Below are 23,110 nucleotides of genomic sequence, written 5' to 3' on the forward strand. Positions count from 1 at the left end.
GCTGGTTTTAAGCTTTTTAACTGGAAATTCTCATGCCTGTTATCTTGATTAATGCACTGTGGTCAGTGAATTAATAGGCTAATGTCATTAACAACTGGATCATGTTTTTGAGTTCCACACCATGATCGAAATGATCGCAACACAAAGTCTATGGCATGTACTACCAATTCCAAAAGGTGCATGATCCAGTAACCAAGGAGTTATCAGGTGGTGTATGACGTGCAGTCCCTAAATTCAGTAAATTTTCATCGTCAACCGTGTAATTGAATGGGATTATTTTGAAATTTTAAAACGCTTGAAATATCACAAACAAATAGGCCTATGTTGATAAATAATATAAATACAAGCTAAAACCGTTGGGGTTCGATAATGAACCCCACAAAACTAACCGAGTTTATGGAAAATGCCATACGGCCGGGCGGTTTCACGAGTTGCCGGCGCGATCATGTCATCCGCCGCCTGGAGTTATGTAACCACTTTGCTGGCGAATTATGCCTGGGTGTTATGTGCATTTGTTTGTAAACCAAAACCCCACTATGCTTAATACACCCCAGTCACTACCAGGGTTGGCGTATCTCTAAACAAATATTATTGTTTGGCTTTGAAAATATGCCTCACAACAATGGACCGCTTTTCATTTTATGAAAGTACTTTCAGTGTTATAAATTTTCACTTTAAATTTGTAACTTTTAATACAACTGATCAAACAAACAAATATGCCTATGCAGAAACTGGGATTGTTTGTAAGCATCTGTTCATGTTGGTATTAGATGGCAGTACCATAGGAAGCTATGCAAGCCATAGGTGAATAATAGTCCATTTGTTCGATTTCATACTGCATGCTGCTTGCCGCTAAGCAGTGTGATGCACTGCTTGCACCTTTCTGAAACTGGAGCGGCAGCAGCCGAATGACTCTGAAAGCCGATGAGTTGAATTAAAGTCAACTCCAAGCGATTTGCCGCTTTGGGCAAAGCGGTGGAGTGATCAATATATCCACTTGCCGCTGGTCACCATAATGTTTCTGGTGCGACTGCGCAATGAAGCAAAAACGTTTTCAGAGCGGCAAGCGACAAGAAAGTATGAAACCAGCATAAGGCACAATATTATTGGTGTATTTAGGAAGAAATGGGACAATATGGTAATAAATGTATTAAAATCAAGTGCATTGCATTGATTTGCTGGTTATACATACTCAACAAAATAATAATAAAATGGCAACAACAAAAATGCAAATTTCTTAAAATGCAAATTTCTTAAAAATGCAAATTTCTTACAAATGAAGTTTTCACAGTATGCAGTATGAACATGTAGAAATGTAATCAAATAGGTGGAGTGTGATTTCTCTTGGTAAAAAAAAATATACGTACATAATAATGAAGCCTAGGTGTTGGAACTGATTCAGAAGTTAATTAACCTGTTGCCTGATTGTTTTGCTTGCCAGTTGCTATATTTGTTATATTAAAATTGTCATTCTGTTATCAAAATAATTTAATTAAGTATAATTGGTATCTAAGTAAAAAAAGTCCAACTTCCTTTATCCAGACCTCTTTTATATGGATTTCTCTGTTATCCGGCTGTGTGACTTGCATAGGAAAACATGCTTGTGGTGTTCACAAAAGTTCATCTGTGCTGGTATATGAAAAAGTTTCAAACTTTTGATTAAAACACAAGAAATTAATTATTCCTACCTCAGAATTTTCAGATGGCTTCTCCATTCATTTTTTCATCAGCGAGAGTGAAACTGCGATATGTATCACCAGGCTGAGACCTGTTTTTACCTGATCACTGCCTCATAGGCTCCTGGCAGTTTGAACATGCCCCCATCTTTGTTGAGCAATGGCTAACTATGATTTGCACTACCTCCTTGACGCCTCCCTCAAATCACCTGTGTACATATCCAAGATCTTGACCTGGTCAAAGTTCACAAAATGTCTAGGTGACTCAATATGGGTGTGGTTTGAGACTTCTGATTAAGACTTCTGTAGTTTGGCCTTAGCAAGGGACTGCACACATAGTCTCTAGTTTGCTGATGAATGGTTCTCCATCTGAAAATTCTGAGGTTGTAACAATTATTTGTATTTGGATACAAAGCTTTTAACTTTAATCATGCTTTAAAGACGTATTGGTTAAGTAATTCTTAAGATGGCTCTTTATTTTTATTTCCGTGAGAAGCGCATGGCTAGCACGCAGAGCATTAAAATTGGATTTTCACTAATCTGGTTCAATACTTTGTCAAATTATGTCTGGATAAAAAAAGTTGGACAGTAATTATTTCACTGTTTCAAGATGTCACAATGTTATTGCAAATTAAAACACTGCACTGCATAATGAAAGTTGTAAGTTGTATTTGCCTTTTATTATACAAATATATAGAGTGTATGCAATAAACCAACCGGAAATAACAATCGAAATGGCAGTCATGTTGGAGGACAGTTGTAAGATAGCTTAAGATGACAGAGGGACAGGTCTCTTGATCGATCCCACAACCATTCATACCTATCACCCGTTTTATTGTATTATCACACAAATTGCCCAGTGGTACCTTATGGAGGACAGAATTTGATTAAAATGAGGATGACTCTGTCATGAGTGACGTCATATTGCATACCCTCTATTGATGCAAGTATAGTTGGAGCTTGCTATGTATAAAGGATACAAAACCAAGCCCAATTACCAGTAATTACCCCCCTTTGTCCAATTTTACTTCCAGCTAGGCAGACCCACCCCAATGTTAAACCACAATTGATAAACCAACTGACATAAAAATTTTATAATATTTTGCTGTAAACCTTTGATGAACGTGTATTACCATGAAGATGCTAAGTGGGAGCTAACAACACGTACACAACAAAGTTCATTAATAAATGTCTGCTCGGCAACAGCAGATCTCTTTAGCAGCCAATCAGAGACAAGTGTGTATCAACACAGTAAATACGCTATGTACGCTTAAAATACGTTCTCAGCAAAAGTTTGCAGAAAATATTATAATAATGTTATTAATATTATGGAACCTGTGGGCACACTTTTCATACCCTGTTGACAGCTCTACCAATCAGCCAACCAATACCAGGGGATAATAAGAGTGATTAGTGGTTTTAGATTTTTTCCTTTTTCGTTACAAAACTTTACTATATGGAGAAGTAGATCACTGGCAACTATCACTAAAGTTTGTTTGGCTTATATAAGGCGGAAATTATTCAGCTTTTTTTACTGCGCACGTAATAAAGTCCCAACTCACGCTTGCGTAAATTCACATACGCATCTGTTAGTCACGCAATAAGCAATGCACAACTAGCGTAAGCACTGCGCCCAACAGCGTGCATGCCATCCTATATCAATACACAGTGTTATGAGTCTTATTTTTCCGCCTTATATAAGCTGAACAAACTTTAGTGTTGTTAACCTCCAGAGCTTAGCCACCAGTCTTAGGATGTGCCCTCATGGTGTAGTGCTCCTTGAAGGTAAAACATTCTAAAAATAAAATAAATGCACATTAAAGTAAAAGTCTTGGATGCCATAGCATATCAGGTTAGATTTCATGATCTCACCCTCCTAGTTCCACCAAGTCCAATGTTTACAGGTACAGTGATAATCCCTGTGTAGATTGTTGGTTTGTTTCTACCCACCTCTCTTGGATACACCCAAATGAAATATTCTTGTGGGGATAAAAATCCACTTTTCCAAACAGTCCCTAAGTTCTTGCTGTACCAAGTTCAGTGGTTAAGAGAAGACTTCATAATATGCTACTAATAGGCTCAGAATGTCTTCGGAGGGCTCAGAGCCCCTCCATTTAAGCCATGTTTATCAAATCACTGGTCAAGTACAAAACATGCTAACCCGGCACTAACCACATCATGTATTCTGAACAGTGGACTGTCCTCAGTTTATCAAATGCCTTAAGGGTGGTCTTAACCCTGGATATTTTTGGGCCTCATAACTGCTAAATTGTTGGACTAAAGTATATTTTTTTGGAGAAAATCCAAAAAAACATGTTTTTTTACCCAATTTTTTTTTCAGGCCACATAACAAAAAATTTCTTGAGTAAAAAAAATTGTATTAATTTTTTGAATCTAGATAAAAATATCTAAGACCGTTTAAAAAAAATGTGAATTTTGACTAACTTATGTTATGTGGTTTGAAAAAATTTGGGCCAAAATTTTTTTCTCCAAAATGAATATTTTTGACAAAAATTTGATGATGAATTCATTAAGTCTTTGCCATTCTAAATATGTATACAGTACTTTTATATACTTTAAACCAACAATTTAGCAGTTATAAGGCCTAAAGGTTTCCGTAATTCCAGGATTACAGGCTGACCACCTAATGTAAATAAGACATTATCTACATAAGTAACTGTAGCAGTGAGTCCCTTTCAGTGGTGAGAAATTTTCTTAGTAACTGGTCAACATTTTCTCCGCATCGTGTCATCTGTCGTTCCATTGCAGCCTTGAAATCTTCCTTTCCTCCTTTGCTCACTCCTCTTGTAATTGTTCTTTGTCTACAATAAAACAACAAAGCATTTCATCATTAGATATGCAGTATATGTAATTCGTCATAGTTTAATGTCACTTTGGTTCACACTTATGACATGGTTAAACAGTAAAATGTTTTTTAAAAAAATTATTTTTAAAAACATTTACCTCCGCATTTTTAACTTTGACCAAACTGTTTTCGGAGTTTAGGGTCGCTAAAAGTAGACAATTTTGGGGGCTGTGTTTGGTAGACATGTCACGTTTTGTACAGAGTAAAAAACGACCATTACTTTATAGTTACGAGAGAGACTCGCTTTACCACGCAGCAATACAGCAATACTTCGTATTGCATGCGTGAGCCACGCATATACAACACCCTCATTCGACCAAACTAAGCAAATAATAAATAACCCTTGATATGACTTTGCAGAGCACCTGGCTTATCATACTAGAAATTTCAATTGAATGAACACAGCTTGATGATTTTTTGCGCACAATGTACACCAGCGTGTGCGACTGAATGCGTAATGCAGAAGCGAATTCAACCATACCAACTCACTCATGATTGGTTAGTATTTTAATTATTGTATCCAACATCATGCGTTCGTGTTGTAGTTTGAATTATGTGATATATACATTTGCGTTTGGATCAAATACAGCTGTGGGAAGCTGTGTTCATTCAATTGAACTTTCTAGCACATGTCAAATGGGCTATTCCATTTAAAATCCACACTACCCCTGTGGAAGATTTTAGAAATATCTTCCACAGAGGGAATATGAATCTTCCACAGAGGGAGAATGGGTTTCAAATGGAGTTGCTAATGTGTTAATTCCATTTGAAATTCATACTCCCCCTGTGGAACATATTTCCAATATCTTCCACCGGGGTAGTGTGGATAGTAAATAGAATAGCCCAATACAGTACATTTACTTCTTGTATTCATAATAATTTGAATATCTGCAATGACTATAAAATACCTACCACACGCTTACACTATTAACCCTAACACTATTAACCCTAAACCCTATGCAGGGGTGCGACCTCCCCCCGCCCCCAAAAAAGTCCCACAATTTCAGAAAATCATTTTTTTCCGCTTTTTGGACAAAAAGGTTCAAATTTTGGGAAGAAAGTCCACTTTTCACAATATCGCCCCCCCCCTTTTTTTACAAGTTTTTTTTTTCAAAATCAGCACCCCCAAATGAAATCCTGCGTGCAGGCCTGACCCTAACCCTAATCACATGGTGTAGTATGTATTCTATATAATCATGCTGAATTTCTGGAATCAATTGATTAACATTGCTTACCTTTGAGATGATTGGGGTGTTGCCGTGAGATCCAGTTTGATCTTTCCCCCTTCTTCAGTCTTCAAAAAGGCAAACTCTTCCAGCATATCTGCACCTGTGATTTACATGGTCAAGGAAAACTACAGCATGCCTTCACAGAAAACAACACAGACTGGTGCAAATTACAGCACTACGTATTAGAATATATTTCTATGAAAAAACAGGAAATCATGAAAAAGCAGAGAAAAGCACATAAAATGTGGCAACAATGCTCCAAAATGGGGTAAACATAAACATGGACATTTGGGCATGCAAAAAAGGGACATTTGGGCAGCAAAAAAGCAAATAAACAGAGACTACAAGGTATAAAAAAAATTGGACATATTGCTATTATTCCCTGACATGAGAAATTAAAGCACTGCTGAAACTTCCAAATTTCAAACCCGGTAACTGCAAAACAAATGAAGACCCTAAATCTAAAAGGGGGATAAGTCAAATTGAGTTTATTTGAGTAATGGTGCTTTTTTTATGAAAAAATGTATGTAATTTATTAAAAGTTTCAATGATGGAATTTTTGCTAAACCATGAAATGGTATCAGCCTATGAGTGAATGTTACTAGCTTACTTACTAGCTTACTAGCTTACTAACTGACTAACCATTTGGTCCAAATTGGACATATCTCTAAATGCCACGAAGGTATGACCCCATGAGTGGTGTCATATGAAAGAGGAAAACATAAAGAATATAATAAAAAATATTTCCAAACGTCAGAGGTCATCTAGGGGTCAAAAAGGTCATTTTAACCGAAAATGCTCCAATTGAGCTGAAATTTAAATGCAATGATCCTTATGACATTCTAAACATTTAAAAAATATTTTAAGATTCATTTAAGGTCATTAAGGGGTCATAAAGGGGTCAAAGGTCAAGTTTTCCAAAATGCTCCGATTGAGCTAAAATTTGAACGCAATGATCCTTATGACATTCTAAACATGTTGAAAATATTTTAAAATTAAAGGTCATTAAGGGGCAATAAAGGGGTCAAATGTCAAGTTTTCAAAATGCTTCAATTGAGCTGAAATTTAAATGCAATGATGACAGTGGTATAGGCCTACCACAATATACTGCCGAAGCCACATGGTTCAGCTATGGTGCGGTTATCGCTCTAGTTTTAATGAAATAATCAAATATGTAAGTAAGTTACTGAAGGTTTCAATCCAGGAAGGTGGTTATGTCCATGTGTGTGGACTTGACCCCCCCTTCCAGGTTGCACCTCCCAGTTTACACATGCTCTATGACATTACTTCATTATAAAAAAATTCCAGAGAGGGTGTGTAAAACCCATTTGTAGCTGAAACAAACTCATTATTAATGATTTTGTGATTTGACCTCCTTTTAGATCTAGAGTCTTCAAATACAAACCATTTACAAGACTAGTAGATGCAGGGATGCCAAACCTGCAATTTGGTAGCCCAATTGGGCGACTTTTGAAGATTTTTCCTGCGACTTTTGACAATTTCCTATCCCATAGAAACCAATGGTTAAAAAAAAAATTGGGCGACTTTTCAACATTGGCTCCTGCAAGTTCCGATAGTTTCCTGCCCCATAGAAACCAATGGTAAAGAGAAAAATTGGACGACTTTTCAATTATTTGACCCACGATTCGGGCTGAAATCTTTTGGCAACCCTGAGTAGATGCACACTAAGCATAATCTTTGTCCATAACCCTGACATAATTTGACAGTAATGTCCCCATTTTCCATAATGGGTAGGATGCTGTATTGATATATTTATGACAGCTCAGGAAATAGCATCAGTAATACATACAATTAAGGATAAAATGACACTCCGGTGCATTTAAGGATGTGGTTAATAAACTCAAAATACAGGAAAGTCTTTCTGCAAGTTACAGGAAGGCAAAATGCAAGCAGCCCTGGTAATCTATAGTGTGATCAAAGAGAAATTGTCTTACAAACCTTTCAAAGACCCCTATTTTTCCTTATGTCATTTTATAAATATCTTAATGATTATTGTTAACTTTATATTTTGGCTACAATTCTGAATAAAAATGCTTAAAATTCTAACTCATCTTTATCTTCTACCCCCCCCATATATTTGGAGTATTATTTTTCTGAAGACCTGACAAGTTTTGTTTGGTGCATCTATCAAGTAGATTGCCATATTGGGCTATTCCATTTAAAATCCACACCACCCCTGAGGAAGATTTTGGAAATATCTTCCACAGAGAGAGTATGAATTTCAAATGGGATAAACATATTAGGCAGTTTCATTTGAATTTCATACACCCTCTGTGAAAGATTCAACCTGAATCTTCCACAGACGGAGGGTGAATTTAAATGGAGCTGCCTAATGTGTTCATTCCAATTGAAATTCATATTCCCCCTTTGGAAGATATTTCCAAAATCCTCCACAGGGGTAGTGTGGATTTTAAATGGAATGGCCAATTTTACCTCCCCTGGATCCACCCTTGATTGAAGCACACTTAATGGAAGCACACTATCCCTGACTTTGGCACCAATACTTTCCAACAGGAGACAGTGCAGTCTCCCGGGGTTGACTTTAAGCAAGAACCATAATTCCTTGTATTACATGGGCCTACTCTATGACAGGATGTACTCTCTGAAGTATTGATACGGCCAGTGGCATCAAAACATGCAATTAAGAGAGAACCAATATAATCCAGTAAGTAATTTACTGAACAAGAAAATGGCCATTTGGGAATTTTGAGCCACCGCACTCCCTGGTCTTGCAATATATAAAGGGCGAAAATGAACTTCAAGTTCTAGAAACGCTATCATAAGTATATTTCCTCAAAAGTAAGTAAAAGTCTCTTTTAAAATGGCACGGAAGTTCAAAAGTTACAAAATATTTGATGTAAAAAATATTTTTTAACAACTTATTTTTGTGTCTGGAAATTTAAATATTTGTTGTACAGGTATTTTACAGACCAACCCTAACTTCTAGGATGCATGTTACTGAAAAAATGTAATTAGTTTTGTTCAGCTTAAGCAGAGAAGAGCTTGATCATTCTCAGTGGCATAGTTAGGGAATGTGTTTCCCAGGGGCATGGACACAAAATTTTACCCCCCCCCCATCCTAAAACAATTGTGTGAAAAAATGTGCAAAATACCACTAATTTGGTTATAAATATAATCAAGGTAAATTTCGGTCTTAAAACAGTCTTGCAAATGAAATGGTTGATTTGGTGCCCCCCTTAGTCCAGGGCACGTGCCCACTGTTGCCCCCCTCCCACTTTAGCTTAAGACTAATCTCATTCATGCTGTATATTAAAGGGACAGATATTTTCTTTGCAAAATATATTGCCTAACTGCCCCACCAAATGGTCAATTTGATAAAACATTGCAAATTCTTTAAGTGTTTAGCATCAACAGCTGTATTCATACATTAACCATGCCGTGAAGTCAACAGCCTTATCATTAGAACGAAAAATATATTTTACCTACATTCATGGTCAATGACTTACTTAAGTTACTTAAGCCCTTCACATGATTTATTAGCACATTTATGCTTGCTCAAAAAAATTGGAATTTCTATTAATTTTATTAGGGATAACCATCAAAATTTCATGTTGCCCCTATTGCTACAAAATATTGTTTTCTGGATAGAACTCATCAATAGAAGTATTTTGGTGGTTAAATTGTCAAAATCGGTCAAAAACTTTTCGAATTATGAATTTTCAAAGTTTCCCATTCTGACCGGTCATTGGAACGAAATAAAATGACAAGGTCCAAAAATATCAATTGGGAGCAAAATTGGCATAAGCATATATTTACCTTTATATATTTCTTTATTTTAACATATATGTAAACATGAAATAAGCATATTGTGAAAGTATCAAAGGGGTTTCTTATGAAATGGCACTTTACTAGTCAATGGCATAAATTATTTTTTCAAACCGAGGCATTGAAATCATGCATTTAGAGAACATTTTGCCAAAAATCATCCAAGATAGCCGATATGGCACAAAATCAAAATTGCAAAATCAAAGTCCAGGTAAACTTTTTTTTTTCACAACCAAAAATTTCAATGTTATTGGGTTTATTATGACCAATTAGTAGGTGTATGCAAATTAAATCTTAAGTGTCATTAAAGGTCATTGACTCATTCACAACAATAGAGGTTATCCACTTCACTCATCATGCTCATGTGTGACTTCTAACAAAAGGTGCTGGTTCCCGTAGTATTCCTCATTCAAAACAATTCAATACATGACCTCGGAGTTACCTGCATGACTTTCGCGGGCTATTTTGACACAGTTATGGTTGCACATTCAGGTACTTCTTTTGAAAGTTCTAAACAAGGTATAGCCAGCAGCAAGTTGTATATGGTATAGGCCTAAATATAAGAAAACGTTTTGGGTTGAAATCAGGTGAAAAATACATCGAATGGGCACGAAACTTCACATTTATGTTCAGAAAGGTGTCTTCTTAGCATGATTCGAAAGGAGTATGGAAATTCCAAAGGGAAGCTGGTGATTTAATTTGTAACTCGAGATCTACTTGTTCAATTTTTTAACCTTTTTACAGAGGGTATGATAGAGGTATTACTGGCAACTCTGCCAAATAATCAGCTCAGTAGGCCACGTTTTTCACCTGAAATTATTGACATGAATATTTTGTGCCATTCTTGAGCAGTGCTGAACTCAGCCACTGGCAATTAAGTGCACTGTGGCGATGGACCAATTTTGACTCGCACTTACAGGAAAATGAAATAAGTTATGTTGCTGTAATTTGCAAGATAGTTACAAAATATAATTGGCATTAACTTCCCCAATTTTTACAGAAAAATATAAGAATGGGATCAATTTAGAAATGTCTGTGCAAGCAGTGCACAGTTGAGCTCCCTGCATGTCCATGGGAGTGTTCTAATCAAGTTGATGGTTCATTGGTCATCCCTAATTTTATGGTGTTTTAATTTAGCTAATCTCCGACTGTCCCTTAAAGGTTCCTTGACCCAATCCACAACCTCATTCCCCCATTTTTTCCATCAAAACAGATAGTTTGGTATAAGAAGAAAACTCATATTTTTCTCATAACCCCTACCCCAGTCAAATATAATGCCCGAGATATGTTTCTTTCAGATGATGTGAACAAAGACGTAGTGAATTGTGTTTACAACAAGTGTGTGTACTATCCTATGGGGCATCGTTATACACATTTTTTGATTCTCATATCAAAACCGCTGCAGCAATACAACTCAAAATTTGGAAACATATTGTTTTAATGGTAGGCCTCAATCTAAGATTGAAAACAGAACATGAAAAAAATCGAACCATCGGACCACGCCTCTTTAAATTGCTAAGTTGTTGTAAACAAATCAAGAAAATCTCACGATGTTTACTAAAGTTCTGAACTGTGCAGTGTTTGATAATTCATAAGATGTAGTAGAGCATATGTTAGCAAGTATTAGCAAATTCAACAATCACCTGTTATGGTCTTAATTAATTCTCGTAATAGATTACAGTTTGGGATATATTGATCAGTGACTGTCATTTGCTAACATTGTAAACATATGAATTCTATGAACTACCTTAAAAGGGCATTTTGTGATCCAGAGCCTCATCAAGTTAAGATTTTTATACCACTGGAAACCTCTGGCTACAGAATGTTTATATACAAAATACACATAATCATGTATAACTCGCAAATGCAAAATCGGAATCAACTGAAATTTTGGTAATAAGCATTTTTCATGGATACCTATTGAAAATGTCATAAAAAGAGGATGCAAGGATCACAAAATTTCTCTTTTAAGTTAAAATCCAGTCATAAGATTAACAAATTATGTTCTTATATCTCTTGCTGGAATTAAAAACTTACTGACAAACTGGCCATGGAATTAAATTAGTAGAAAATGCATTTGTATTTGACTCAAATCAAATCAGAGGCATGTGTTTAAGTATGCAAATGAAAAAGTTGCTCTGGCTGACAGCTGAATTTCATAACTTTCATGAATCATGCAGATGATAACATAACTTTAACCTGTTGGAGTAGACACCATGAAGTAAAACCTCAAGTGATTTAACACCTTTTCAAATGGACTTCAACTAACTTGGATTGGACTCCTTAGAACTTGGACTGGGTGGATTCAGACTGGGTGGTCAACGTGCATTTTAAAACAAACCTGTTGATACATGTGTCCAGATCCAATACAGGGAAGTTAATTTACAATTTTAATTTCAATTTTTTTTTGTGCTTAAAACTTCCTGTTTACAAATAAGCAAGGAATGCATCTACGAAAGGTAGGCCTCTACAGCCCTCACTCAAATTAAGGATTTGAAGGGGCACGGCATCTTTTTTAGGGCAAGTTGAAAATTGCCTTGGATTTTCACTGAAAAGGCAAGGCAGCACAGCAGTTTGTAATATTTCAAGAGGGCATCATGGCATCTGTCGAAAATTTGAGAAGGGCACCAAGGCAATTTCTCAAAAGTGAAGAAAACACACACAACCAATCCAAACATGATTTTATAATGAAGGGGCAGGGCTGGGGCACCGATGGAAACTTGGGTAAAGGACATATTTTGAGGGCATTACGGCAGTGGGGATGGGCACCCACGGCAAAATGCCATGGGTGCCGTGGGTTAATTCGAGGGCTGGGCCTCTATATTCTGAAAACTCTAGTTCATCTTTGCATTTAATAAAGTAATGTTTCAACCCTTATACCCAATCTACACAACGCGGTGTTGGTTCGATTGACTGCATGCGGAAAGCTCCGGAGAGTACTGCAAGGAAAAATGCACTGTGTAAATAGGGTCATCAAAGTAAAAAATATGCTGCAGCAAAATAAGACTTTTGGGACTGGATTGTGACCGATTGTGGCCCAAAAACACCTGGAAAACTCATTCATATCTTGGATTTTCCATTCTCTAAATTTATTCACTTGATTTGTTGCAAATAAGCTTCGTTTCTTGGATATTCACAATCCGTTTTAAATTTTATGACATGGAGGTGAAAGAAAAAAAAAAAGAAAGGAGGAAAGAGAGCAAACAAACTATTGAAGATGTCGGAAAAGGCTATATGCCTTTTTTTACAGATAAATGAAAATATAGGCTTATGATAATATCGAAAAGTATTTATAAGTGTCCCTGCAGTTTATAATCATGAACAGCATTCCATAGGTCTCAAGTAATATGCTAGTTATGAAATAGATGTGAGAACAGAACTAATTTAATGAACTAAGTCTGATTTTTCTCTCTATAGCCTACTTAACCCCGACCATGACTTTCAAAAAGGTTAACAGCTTGTCTATGACAAATGTATACTTTCTGATAGTTTGGAACAAGAATTGACCAAACTAGGTTTTTAGACTATCCCTTACCTATGTAGAAAAGTGGGGACACTTAACTTTTGAATGTTTGCATCACACCAAAATGATTGCACTGTGTATATTGAATGCAGCAACAGTCATCAATCAAAGAATACTTGGAAAAAAATACCAGATGTTAAAATTCGAATGCAGTAGAATCGCACTAAGTAGTATGACCATTAGTGTTTCAATACAAACTCCTGGCAAATATTGTGATTTTGCCGGGCAACACACGTATAGTCGAACAAATACATTTCAGCCCATCCAATTATTATAACTGGAACATTCGTCTCCATTGCACTAAATGGATTGATTCAGAAAAGTTAATGGTACCCGACGTTCTACAACTTTCAGAAAAATACCACGGAAAACAACCAAATTTGTAAAGAATTGAGTGTTTATCATCAACTTTGTTAAGTAGAAGTTGAAAACTAATATTATTTCGACATTTTGAATAAAGAATAACAAAATTAAAATGTGACGGAAATCGGACGTATTTAACTGAATACACAATAGTAAAGAACAAATCACTTCGCTTGCAATCATGATGAAAACACATTCATACCAAAAAAATCCATTAACAAGTTCTAATAATGAATGTAGCCTTGTGTATTATATGCTTTTAATCTGGTCTCAGACAGCCATCTTACAAATACAAAAGATATCGTTTTATTTTAGTTTTCCTACCTTTCAGAAGAACTGCTTAATGGATCGGATACATGTATATCTAGACCAAATTTACAGATGAACAATGGACAGGTTGTGTAAAAAGAGAGCGGTTAACAGAATGACACCAGCCCATTAGCAGGACTTGTTGAGACTAGCAAGACTTGTTCAGACTTGTCTTGTTGAATACAACAGGAGTTTGCAATCATTTTGAACAAAAGCAATGAGGATGTCCTTTAGCATTGTGGGTAATACGGTGACTTCTGATCAAAAATTGTCGGCTGTAAAGTTTGTTCTCATAGGTTTTGTGTTTAAAATTGATTCAACTTGTATTATGAGAATCCTGCGTTAAGTGATCCAAAGTTTATTTTCTCTGAACCACACACCCCATTCATAATGGTTAGGAGATGCAACAACCCAGAGGACCATTTCTCATTGTAAGCAAATGGGTGTAGCCTTCCTGAATGACGAACAGGTGTATTTTAAATGCCATTTTTTACCTCTATATGTAAAGTTTGATGTAATACAGAGGTTTCATACAATGTTCTTTTCCCTCAAAGATTTTTCTTGTTTGTTTCTAGAGGCAATCCATCCTTGCTATGGGTTGCCTACCATTGGAATACAATATCAGTGCTTGTTTGAAAATAAATTTTCTAGTTATTGTTGTTTTCTGCTCACAACCATAATCACCAATATACACCCAATCTAATTAGCATATCTAGAAAATGTCCAAGTTGTCTACCAAAGGCCATACAGAAGCATTTATATTATGTATATATCTTTTTGTTTATGGTGTTTTTCACCTTGGCGAGCCAGTAACATCAGTACGCATACCATAGAGCAGTGGGCACAGCTTCAATCACGTTTGCTCAAAGTGCTGGCGTACACACACATACACATTTAAATACATGCAGGCATGAAACAACTGCCATATTGCATTGACATCACTGACTCGCCAAGATGTAAAATAGTATAGGATATCTCCTATGGTGGAAAACCGGAGCACCGGGAGAAAGAGCATGGATCGGCAACAAAACTCACATGTGGCAATGCAGGGAATTGAACCTGTGCCGCAGAGGTGAGAAGCGAGAGAGAAGACCACTACATTATCCTGTGACCTGCCACCACAAAATGAGCGTAAAGTCGCAAGTTGGTAGTTTCGAGACATCCTGGCTGCTGAGTTGATGTTTCATGTTATTAGTATGTCTTTTTGAGAATGGCCCATTGTGTCCCCATTCACATAGGACATACAGACATACTATTGGCTTGAACAAGTGCATGTGAAAAAAAATACAAAATTAATGCAGCAGCCAGGACATCTCAAAACTACCAACTTGCGACTTACACTCATTTTGTGGTAACAGCTCACATATTTCAAAGCTAAAGGATACAGACAACGTAATTGAAGAAGATTGGATAAGCAAACTCTCCCTCCTTCTTAATCCTCTTGATGACTTCAAAGAATAGATTCTCTTCCTTTGGCCAATCATATTGCATTAACACTAACATGTGACCAAGGGCACTGTCATTGGTATCACCATGGTGAAATGTCTTTTTCTGCAACAATACAAAACAAATAAAAAACAAGACCTTTAGAAAAATTGGTGTTTAAACCCCTGAGCACTACCTGCCGATCTAACATAGCCTCTGATTGGTCAATTACATGATATTTTCACTTTAATCACCAATCAGAATGGAGTTTTGCAAATTCACCCTAATTTTTTTGTGTGGTGAAATTATTTTAACAATGTTGCTGATTGGGCCAATTGATAATGAAAATTTCTTTTTGGCCAATCGGCAGGTAGTTCTCATAGGGTTAAAATGTGCAGTACACTACTAGATTCCTATTGCTGACGACCCCAGAGGTACAATAATGTCCAGCTACTTTGTGGCTACTCAAGAGTACCAGTGCAGAACCGAACCAGCACCTGTGTGTATATACTGTAAGTGTGATTTTGATGTGTGTACCATAGAGTACCCACACAGGTACATAGAGTACCAATGAAGTAGCTGGGTAGCAGTGTACCTCTGGGGTAGCTGGGTAGCAGTGTACCTCTGGGGGCAGCAGCAATAGGAATCTGGCAGTGTAGTTCATCAATGACTAGAGTACCCATACAGGTACTCTAGAGTACCAATAAAGTAGCTTGGTAGCAGTGTACCTCTGGGGTAGCTGGGTAGCAGTGTACCTCTGGGGGCAGCAGCAATAGGAATCTGGCAGTGTAGTTCATCAATGACAAGAGTACCCATACAGGTACTCTAGAGTACCAATAAAGTAGCTTGGTAGCAGTGTACCTCTGGGGTAGCTGGGTAGCAGTGTACCTCTGGGGGCAGCAGCAATAGGAATCTGGCAGTGTAGTTCATCAATGACTAGAGTACCCATACAGGTACTCTAGAGTACCAATAAAGTAGCTTGGTAGCAGTGTACCTCTGGGGTAGCTGGGTAGCAGTGTACCTCTGGGGGCAGCAGCAATAGGAATCTGGCAGTGTAGTTCATCAATGACTAGAGTACCCATACAGGTACTCTAGAGTACCAATAAAGTAGCTTGGTAGCAGTGTACCTCTGGGGTAGCTGGGTAGCAGTGTACCTCTGGGGGCAGCAGCAATAGGAATCTGGCAGTGTAGTTCATCAATGACTAGAGTACCCATACAGGTACTCTAGAGTACCAATAAAGTAGCTTGGTAGCAGTGTACCTCTGGGATAGCTGGGTAGCAGTGTACCTCTGGGGGCAGCAGCAATAGGAATCTGGCAGTGTAGTTCATCAATGACTAGAGTACCCATACAGGTACTCTAGAGTACCAATAAAGTAGCTTGGTAGCAGTGTACCTCTGGGGTAGCTGGGTAGCAGTGTACCTCTGGGGGGCAGCAGCAATATGACTAGAGTACCCATACAGGTACTCTAGAGTACCAATAAAGTAGCTTGGTAGCAGTGTACCTCTGGGGTAGCTGGGTAGCAGTGTACCTCTGGGGGCAGCAGCAATAGGAATCTGGCAGTGTAGTTCATCAATGACTAGAGTACCCATACAGGTACTCTAGAGTACCAATAAAGTAGCTGGGTAGCAGTGTACCTCTGGGGGCAGCAGCAATAATCTGGTTGTGTAGTTCATGAATGACTAACTATGAAAGTAAAGAAGAATTTTTTGCTAAGCTATAGGAGTGAGAAGATTTATAGCCCAAATATGTGTGTAGGGGTGTGTGGACAAGCAGGTGTACGGAGTTTAGGGTTTTTAAACTTGAAAGCATATCATTTTACCAGGAAATTTCTCCAGCTTGAAGAGTAATGTTTGAAAGCTTTCCATAGTAAGCAGAGAGATCGTGCTTACCTTGTAACTAAGCAAGAGGAGCTGCACAAAGAACGGCATCACCATGGATGTTGTACACGGTACCAACTGGAGTTGTCGCAGGTGTTTACTGGAATGTGGCTGCCTCTCCGGACTTGGCGGTCTTTTCTGGGAAGCCCCCTCACTTGTTGATTCTGGTAGAATCCACATGGCATTGAGAGTCATTTCACAAGCACTCTGTATAACGGGTACATTTGAAAGGCATTAAAGGTAAACTGTCAAGCATTTTGCATTGCTAAGTGAAAATGGATTATTTTGCCTTTTTTAGTCACCAGGGGAAAAAAAGTGGCACAGCGTATCACAAAAAAAAAAACAGGTTCTGAAACAATTTGAATTGCACGTGCTGCTTATAATACAAAATAAAAGGTGGGGATTACAATACACTTGATACACAATTTCTTTAAAGGAAATCTGTACCATAAACTAATCAATGGCTATATAGTTGCAGTAATAATAAAAACGACAAACAGTAAAAGTCCCAAGCTTATATACGTCCAAATAAAGGAGAAATTCTTAATTCCTTACGACAATCAGCGATCGTTTTGTAATCCATGGTGGCGGCCATATTGATACCCGATGTATTTTATTACGCTGTAACGGTACACCGATTTTGAAACCAGCGAAATCCGTGCCACAAGCCTCGTCCCTCGTGAACTTTGGTGACACGAAGCGAATACTACCAAAGTTCAGATTCAACATACGTTCAAAAGAAAACGCGACAATTTTTACCCATAAAACTACAGAAGAACATAAAAAAATGTATTTTAAGTAATATTTATGATCAACAATGTCTTTTGAGAACGAAAAGTAAAAACAGCACTAAAAACCAAAATTCGCTGTGGGGGTTGCGAATGCCATAGCAACACACGCTCACCGCGGGTCTGTGTGAAAGGTTACACTACCCCTTGTGGCAGAAAGGAGCTATCATGGCGGCTTCCATGAATCGCAGAAACGAAGGATTAAAAGTGCTTTTTCTTTGTTAGGAATATTCCGAAATTCATATAGACCGTCTGGTATGTTTAATTTAGGGGTATATAACTATATTAGCCATTGATTAGTTTATGGTACAGATTTCCTTTAAGTTGAATGTTATACTGTGTCTCATCTCAAGTTGAGAGTAACGCCATGTTGGGTTTCGTAGTGGCAGATTCAAACCGCGCGATAACCTAATCCCGGGGGTGTATACACCCGCGTAGAAGGGCGATTTGTCCATACGCTGGCAACGCAACCACATGAGCGAACTGATTCGAGTCTGCAACTACAAAAACCAACATGGAGTTACTCTCAACTTGAGACGAGACACAGTATAGTAAATATCATGACCTAGTTCAAGCAGTCTCCAGTTACCTCAAACCAGACTGTAGTACCCGTACCCGTACTCGTACCCGTATTTGAGTCCTAATTTCTGTACCCGAACCCATACCCATGGCTCCGGACACATACCTGTGTCCTATTTTGGCTTCGGACCATACCCGTACTTATAGCTAGGGACCCGTACTCGTACCTGTACCCATGGCTTGGGACCCGTACCCATACTCAGGCCATGGGTCCCATACCGGTACCCGTACTCATGGCCTGGTGAGTCCCAATACTACAAGTCTGCCTCAAACAGTAAGAGACTAGACTCTGGTCTGTGTGTTTGATGGTGTGAGTTGGAGCTCCTGCAGTGTCTATATCTGTTCCTGTGGAAAAATTGAGCTAATTTGAAATTCCCCTGGGCAAGGAACTAACTGCTGATTGTCCCGCTTAAATCCCGACTGTGTATGTTGGCTGACTAGGATTTCCCTGAATAGTTTACAAGGTGTCTTGAGCTACAGCCACTTTCTGGCAGTCTTGATCTAATATAATTGTGCTATATAAATATATGGCTGCCAATCTGTATCTTACTTTTTCATTATTTGTTTACCTAAGGCTGAGTTAAGTTTATACTCTATCACTGAGCGATGAGCGATTGGTATTTGACCAATGAGGTAGCGTGCTTTTCCCAACGCAATAAAAAGCGTTCCACTTCATTTGCTACAAACTAATCGCTCGTGACTCAACGATGCAGTATGAATTCAGCTTAATCATCATTTTCCAATATTGTCTTTTTAGCAATAACATACTTACAGAATACTGTCCAAGTCTGAAATATGCAGCTGTCATTTGCACCAACGTTTTCAGCATCACCTAAATAAAAGGTAGCAAGATGTTCATAAATAATAATCAAATTGCTTTTTCTTCAAAATATGTTTAAAACAATCTTCTTTTAAACAAATATAACAACATTATATTGACATAAGCTAAGTTACTTTTCAGAGTCTGCATTGAGCAGCAACGTAGCTTGTGACGTCATCACAGCCTCAACCGGTGGGTGGTCAAGGTGACCGGAGAAGTGTAATCACTATGCTGAATAAAGACGCCATGATGGCATCGCGAGCTACGTCGCTGCTCAATACAGACTCAGAAAAGGTAACTTTTTAAGCTTAACATGACAGAGTCTAAAAAAAATTATTTTGTATACGAGGCACAAAAAACACCTCTGAGAGGTTTTCTCAAACACTGCTGAACTCAAACACAGCTGAACTCAAATATGCTGAATTAATTAGCTCTCAGTGATGTAACCGCAGTCTCTGACCCTCATGGATTTACCGCGCAATAAATATAAGCACGACTGCATAGCGTGAGCAGCCGATTGCAAGGTGATCAGCCCAGCGTGCAACCTTTCTGGAAAGTATACTAAAGCAACAGATTCCAAAAGTAGTGCTATATCAGTGACCTAGAGATTAGCTCTAAAGTCATTTAAGCTTTAACCCTATATTAATCGTCATAATTCCATTAGCTGGAGGTACATATGACAAATATGTTGTGGTACAACGACAAAGGGAGGAATTTAAGACATGGTAAATAAAAGAAAAATTGAATAAAAATATTGATTACCACTCATTTTTAAAGGGGAAAAGGTTGTGATGACAGCTGTAACAGTCTCCTTTCAGCCAATCTCTCTATTCCCACTATAAAACAAAGGGCAGTTCATAGTATACAAATATTAACTGTCTATGAGTGTGATGGTCGAAATATAATCACAAGGTGAAAGATGGATTGTTCCATTCCACGAGCCGAACGGCGAGTGGAATGGAACAATACATCTTTCACCGAAAGTGATTATATTTCACCATTACACCTAATTTAAGACAGTTAATATTTGTTTTATATCACTTTCGTACATAAATTCTATTACTAAAATACTATTTAAGGTAGGAAATACATTTTTTTTTCAACATATATAATGTTTTGCCGTAATATACTTCACATTTTGGGGTTCACCCCATAACTAAATCGGCGAGTCCAAGAGTCAGCGCCGACGGCTTGGCGCAGCGCACTCTGACAGAGCGCTATGATGGTAAAGACTATCACACGGAGGAGGTGATAGTAAAAATGGCAAACGGTAATCAACCAATGAACTGTCTAGAATTTATGTATGAGTGATATAATATTGGCTATACACCCCTTTTGGAAGACATGACCTTAATCTTCCACACAGGAAGTAAGAATTTCAAATGGGGTTACCTGGATGGGTGACTCCATTTGAAATATACACCCCTTGTGTGGGAGATTATGGTTATGTCTTCCATAGGTAGTGCATAATGGATTTTCAATTGGAATAACCCAATCTGGAGCCATGATAATATTCTATATTAGCATCACTTACAGGGTTCTCTTCTGCAGGTTGTATTTGTGCCAGGCTTTTGTGCTCATCTTGAAGTAATCTCAAACATTGCCCAAACTCTCCCTATAAAATCAACAAACAAAATTATATTAAAATGAGTACTTCATTAAATTGATGCTTTCAAAATCTGTTTCTAAGTACAGTGATGAATAAGTCTATAAAATTAATAAATGTAGGCAGTGACTTGCACAAGTGCCATGATCAAGCCAGATGTGTCATTTGTCACAAAAACAAAATAAAAAAACATCTTTTCATATAGGGATTCAATCATGTTTCACCGTTGTTCGTCTCTGTTTAACCATGATGTGTCCGCGGCGTCTCCATGGTTACTTCACAAGGAAGCAGAAGTAAGCAGACGTGCTGGATATGAGTTGTTAAACTGTAATGACAATGGTTAGACATGATTGAATCCCTTTCAACAACAAACAAGCTTTAGATCAAATAATGCACAGGGTTATTTCATGAGTTTAGTCATTGCCACTCAATATTACAAGAAGAACAATGATTTCTCTGTTGATATCAGCAATAAAACTACAGAAGAAAGCGGCAATGATTAGACGCTTCTTCAAAAATAACGAATTCAACATGTATTAATGCACACAAGTTCCAGGTATAATGAAATATACGCGCTCACATGTAATGCGCGATTCCGTAAGTTGTGTTCGCGTATACACTACTGTGAAAGCATGGATGCATCATCGAATAACAATGGTACAAAGGTAAAGGAATAGTTGTTGAATTGTACTTGTCCATTTGATAGGTTACAGAGATGAGCATTTACATGTTGAAATAAAAAAGAAGTTCATCAAGAAGAATCATTTTAGCTACAAATAACTCATGACTTATGTCACATATAACATGGTTTACTGCAACCAAAAATAGTATAATTCTTAACCTCTGGAATCTGAAAATATATTTCATTATCAACTTACCCTGTATATAAATTTGTCAATTTGAAATGCTGTAAGCCACTGCCATTTCTCAGCTTTCCATCTGTGCAGGAGCCATGTCAAATCTGGTGGAGAAAACAAGAATGGGATTTGATATGAAACACTGGTCAGTATAATTGAATACCTGAGTGGAAGAAGGGCCCAACTCCATCAAAACTGTTTTTGAGATATTAGGAAAAAACTAAATATTTTGAAAAGTTTTATAGGCAGAATGTTTTCCTCTTCAGGGACCTTTAATACATGAATATACAATATTTCATACATTCAAAATTAAATATGATGTTTCCATGGCAACGGTACAGGTCTTAATACTGAACTGGAGTTGGGCCCTTCTTCCACTAATATACTGCAAGTGCCAGTTCCGTAAGCAGATGTGTTATAAATAGCTACAGAAATTTGGCAATTATCCATTAATTGCACAAGTAGAAGCATGTCAAGAAAGTTTATTGTAGTGAAAAGCAGATTTCATGGATGAACAAAATTCCTCTTTAACCCAATATTTGTGGAAAAAGGGCCCAACTCCACGGAGTTGGGCCTTTCTTCCATGAAAACCATGATTAAGTGTACTTGAAAGACTATTTGGAGAGTTGATTTTGGCTCATCTTTCACACACAAGGAAGAACAATCTGTTGGCAATAATATGCTGGGTCTAACTCATTTTTGTAAAAAATTGGAGTTGGGCCCTTCTTCCATTCAGGTATTCAATTATATCAATTGACAAATTTTGGATAAAATAAGGTTTAATTTAGCCTGTCTAAATAGAACCAATTTACCCCAGCAGAGAATGGATTGGTCCATGCGTTGCCATAGTTGCTATGGTTTGTTTACGATGCCAATCATTGTTCCCCTGTTCAGCCAATGGGCTTTCTCTGTTCAAGTGGAAATCTGTGACATTTGATTGCTGTGTTAAATCATCACAATTTGTTTGCTGTTACTCAGAGAAGATCGGAAAAATTTGTTGTGCCTTTACTCAGAGAAAATTGGAAATTGTTTTTGTGTGTGCTTGAAGTTATATTTATATATCAGTTTCTAATCAATTTTATTACAAATGGGACAACACAACATGGGCAGAAGACGAGGAACAAACCGGACTCGGTCCAATTTTAATTCAAGACGTATATCCAGAGGTGGAAATCGGGGTGGAAATCGAGGAGGAATTGGTCTTAATAGGCCACAAACAAGATCTACACTAGCATTGGGAGCTGAACAGGCATGGCATCCGCAATTTGCACAGCAACAGCAGAATCATGGAAGCCAGCAGCACGAAATATTGCAGCGGCAAGTACATGATTCAGCGATTCCGACCCAACAACAAAACCAACAACCAGACTTACCAAGTCAGCAA

At 37.6% G+C, this 23,110-nt stretch overlaps 1 protein-coding gene across 1 annotated transcript in view; it reads right to left on the reverse strand.

Annotated features, from left to right (window-relative positions):
* Positions 1-2,334: 2,334 nt before the first annotated feature.
* LOC140155183 (integrator complex subunit 10-like) overlaps positions 2,335-23,110 on the reverse strand; it is a 40,049-nt gene continuing 19,273 nt past the window's right edge. Inside the window, exons 11-17 of the mRNA XM_072177917.1 lie at positions 21,748-21,830; positions 20,798-20,878; positions 19,216-19,275; positions 17,089-17,283; positions 15,159-15,324; positions 5,778-5,871; positions 2,335-4,498 (exon numbers count right to left, since the gene is read on the reverse strand). Coding sequence (XP_072034018.1) covers positions 4,342-4,498; positions 5,778-5,871; positions 15,159-15,324; positions 17,089-17,283; positions 19,216-19,275; positions 20,798-20,878; positions 21,748-21,830 — 836 coding nt within the window. The 3' untranslated portion in view covers positions 2,335-4,341. The remainder of the gene's footprint in view (positions 4,499-5,777; positions 5,872-15,158; positions 15,325-17,088; positions 17,284-19,215; positions 19,276-20,797; positions 20,879-21,747; positions 21,831-23,110) is intronic.

The sequence above is a fragment of the Amphiura filiformis genome, chromosome 6, assembly GCF_039555335.1.
Source record: "Amphiura filiformis chromosome 6, Afil_fr2py, whole genome shotgun sequence".
NCBI classification, from domain to species: Eukaryota; Metazoa; Echinodermata; class Ophiuroidea; order Amphilepidida; family Amphiuridae; genus Amphiura; species Amphiura filiformis.